General features: G+C 40.0%; 1 protein-coding gene across 2 annotated transcripts; it reads left to right on the top strand.

The window, feature by feature from the left end:
* Window positions 1-904: 904 nt before the first annotated feature.
* On the top strand, window positions 905-3,982 carry LOC125015796 (C-X-C chemokine receptor type 3-like). 2 transcript variants are annotated; one of them, XM_047597762.1, is made up of 3 exons: window positions 905-972; window positions 1,913-2,332; window positions 2,430-3,982. In XM_047597762.1, exons 2-3 carry the CDS (start codon window positions 1,931-1,933, stop codon window positions 3,159-3,161), a joined length of 1,134 nt encoding a protein of 377 aa, XP_047453718.1. In that variant the 5' UTR covers window positions 905-972; window positions 1,913-1,930; the 3' UTR covers window positions 3,162-3,982. The 2 variants fall into 2 exon arrangements, with proteins under 2 accessions (XP_047453718.1, XP_047453717.1); XM_047597761.1 differs by lacking the exon at window positions 905-972 and having other exon boundaries at window positions 979-2,332.

Raw genomic sequence — 3,982 nt, forward strand, 5'->3', positions numbered from 1 at the left:
GCATGTAACTGTGTCCTAAGCTCAACGGATGTGGCCTTTCACTGTGCGTGTTGTATGTCTCGTAGGTTGTGTACTGTGGCCTTAAATTTAAATAACTCAAGTGTATACTTTTAACTGATTAATGGCTTTGACATTTACATTGAATACTGTACATGCGAGCCCAAACTTGAATGAATACGTTCCATATTGCAAAGAAACGCAGAATATAAGCTGGTGAAATTTGAATGGTGTCAATCATGTGCTAAAAGAGTCACAAACATTAAAAGTAAAACCCATTCTGGAAGGTTTTACATATATTTTTTTTAGTGTCAGTGAAATGAACTGATTATCACAGCATACTCTAAAGTCGGCATTCAGTCCAGCGCAGTATTTCTTGTAAACCTATTTCTTTTAATCACAGACAGATACTGAAACAGCACTTCTGAAACAATGAAACTGATGTAGAATGAGTCAGAGAAATGTTTTCATGCCAAGTTTAAACACATTCATGAAACACACACACACAGAGAGAGAGTGAGTCAGCGGTGTATGAATATTTTGAAATTTTAAAAGCAATTTACAAAAAAGTTTCATGTGCGAGAAGCTACAAATCCGTGGCTTGATCTTCAAGCTCAAACTGTATTTTAATGTGATGATAAAAATAGAATTTTCGAGCAGTTTTGTTTTTAGGACAGAAAATAAAAAGAAGTAAAAGACAGGAATATTAAAGTACAGCTCTACACCAATTAATTCCCATACAAAAACGTCTGAATGGAAACTTTGAAGAGTTTCCATGTTGAATTAAGCGTGGTGTTTGTGTGTGTGTGTGTGTGTGTGTGTGTGTGTGTGTGTGTGTGTGTGTGTGTGTGTGTGTGTGTGTGTGTGTGTGTGCGCATGTGTTTTGGGCTTCCTCTGTGTGTGGTGTGTCTATATGCGGTTACTGGCAGCTCTGCATCTCATTTCTACCGTGTATTATCACAGGACAACACTTTGGTGAGTTTCTATTTTCCTCCTCACTTTTAGAGAATTTCTTTGGTTTTTCCATATCACTATATAAGATTTTCAGTTCACGTTACACACGTCTCATTATACAGTTCTGGGTACGCCATCTCTACTTTATTAATTAATTACTAAAAGACCTCCAACTGGATCTTGATACAGCATACCAGCAGGCCCGTTCTCACACTTTTATTTTGGAGTAACACAGACCAGAGCATGTTAAGCTGTGATGTGGTTTGCAGTTCAACGGTGTGCTTTTTTTTTTTATGTCAGTGCCATTCAGTAAAAAGTTTACGCGTTTTGTGAAGGACACGGCAATTAGATAATGATGAAGCTTCAGTCAACTTTCTGTGATAGCATATTTATTTAAGATATTTTTCAATTAGAGATGCAACCTCATGCCTTCTTTTGCACCTCTCGGCTCTGAAGCTGTTGCACACCATGCTTGATTTCTCTTACTCTAACGGTAATACGGCTGAAATGGTCACACGGGGATCGAGTACGTCAAACAGAATGCTACAAACCTTAGCGTTAAGTCACACTATGCAGCGGCATATCGCCCTAAATATATGAAAAGTGATGCAAACTTATCTGTCCAGAATAGAAAATAGAAAAAAATAGAAAAATGCTTTATTCATCCCTTGGGGGAAATTTGAGAGGGAATTCGAAAGCATTGACGAACCAGCGCGAATGTTCTTCACAAGCAAAAGCACTGGCATAATTTATTCAGAATGTGGGTACCTACCAGGTCTAAACTACACTTAGACATCTCCATGGAGTTGCTCTTGTTCACAGGCTGAAGTCACTTGTGTTTAAATGTGCATTGTTAGATCATTGACTTGAAGGTAAACACAAATAGCACCACCATGTGGTTGAAACAGATTACACATGTCAAACGCTCAAAGAACTGAGCAGATTTCTTCTGTTTGTGCAGAGTTGACCAGCGTGCATCATGGGGGATGAAAGTATTAAACTGAGTAAAGATGACCTATCGTTGTTTGACGGCTTTGATGACCTGTACGATGACAACATCACCGATTATGACTATAATGATTCATGCTGTGAGCGGGGTGACGTCTGCGACCTTCATGAGAATACAGCTTTTGGAGCAGTGTTCATAACTATTCTGTATTCTGTGGTGTTTATTGTGGGTTTTCTGGGGAACGGAGCGCTGGTGGGTGTTCTGGTTAAGAGCAGGAGGAGCTGGAGTGTAACAGACACCTTCATCCTCCACCTGGGTGTGGCAGACATCCTGCTGTTGTTGACGCTGCCCCTGTGGGCTGCACAGGCTGCCCAGAGTGAAGGATGGACATTTGGTACACCTCTCTGCAAGATCACTGGAGCTGTTTTCACGGTAAATATTGTGCACCAGGAAGATACCTTCACCATACAAAGGTCCATACTGAAAAAAAGTTCTCACTTGTGTTTCGTTAAATCCTTTGTTCCCTCAGATTAATTTCTACTGTGGGATCTTTCTCCTGGCCTGCATCAGTTTGGACCGCTACCTGTCCATCGTCCATGCTACCCAGATGTACTCCCGCAGGAACCCAAGGGTTGTTCATATCAGCTGCTTGGCTGTGTGGCTCTTCTCCATGATCCTCTCAATCCCTGACTGGATCTTTTTAGATGCTGTAACGGATGACAGACGAAACAGAACAGAGTGTGTTCGCAACTATTTCCAGTTTAACAGCCAGACAGTAGATGACTGGCAACTGGCATCACGAACGCTCTACCACATTGTGGGATTCCTGCTGCCCTCAGTTGTCCTGATCTTCTGCTACTCCTGCATTTTGCACCGGTTGCGCTGCGGCGCCCAAGGTCTCCAAAAGCAGAGAGCTTTCAGGGTCATTGTTGCGGTGGTAGTGGTTTTCTTTATCTGCTGGACACCATACAACATCACACTGGTGGCAGACACAATTTATTATCAGAGGAGCAATGAAATATGTGTCAGTTCATCTCTGGAGAAAGCCATTATAGTGACCACTTCAATAGGTTTCCTCCACTGCAGCCTCAACCCCATCCTGTACGCCTTTGTGGGTGTGAAGTTCCGGCGTCAACTCCTGGACATATTGAGGTCCCTGGGCTGCATGATCAAAACAAATGCCGTATTCCAGTCTGCTAGCAGCAAGAGAACCTCAATTTGGTCTGAGTCTGCCGACACCTCCAACTCCATGGCTATCTGAAAAAAAAAAAAAAAAAAAATCTATGAACAATTCTGCACAAGCTTGCAAATGGACTTCAACTGTCATAAAAAAATAAAATATCTCTTAGTGTTTTTGCAGCTGAACATGAACATCATTTTGTGTACCTCAGACAACTGCACTGTTAATAGCAGATATTTCAGTATAGTATAGTATAGTATAGTATAGTATTTTCTTTTTATTTTTTTTGATTGCCAGGCAGCTTCAGTACCTTCAATAAAGGTGAAGGTAAAGTGCTCTTTTTTAAGTGTCATTATACATTTGTACAACAAACTTTACACACAGAGTTAAATTACCTGTCATATTTTATACTTCCGTTTGTTACATTTCACATATGTAACACCTTTCTATAATAAATGTTTATACTTTTAACAATCTCAAACATGTTTTTTTAACATCACATTTTACAATTCAGTTTAAATCCAGTGTGTTTAGTGTGTTATTCCATACTCTCATCCCCATTCCCATATTTTCTGATATTCCACACAGTTTTCTATAAAATAATTAATACACATCAACCAGTTGATACATTCTTTTCCCAGGTATTTTTTTTTTGTTTCTATTTAAAGCCTGCCAACTGGTTTGTCCCTGTGTAGATCTGCAGGAGATCCTGTTGCATGCAGGATTTCCAGGGTTTGTGGACCCCACCTAGGACTGTGGGGACAAAGAAGTTAGAATTGTTTCTGGAAATGTTCCTAATGGGGTTGTTTACCTAGCTTTTAAGACACATATCACTGGTTTGGATTATAAAGGCAGCTTTTTTGCTAAATGTCACTTTTTTTAATAAAATTGGAAACACAGTT

The sequence above is a fragment of the Mugil cephalus genome, chromosome 11, assembly GCF_022458985.1.
Source record: "Mugil cephalus isolate CIBA_MC_2020 chromosome 11, CIBA_Mcephalus_1.1, whole genome shotgun sequence".
Taxonomy (NCBI): domain Eukaryota; kingdom Metazoa; phylum Chordata; class Actinopteri; order Mugiliformes; family Mugilidae; genus Mugil; species Mugil cephalus.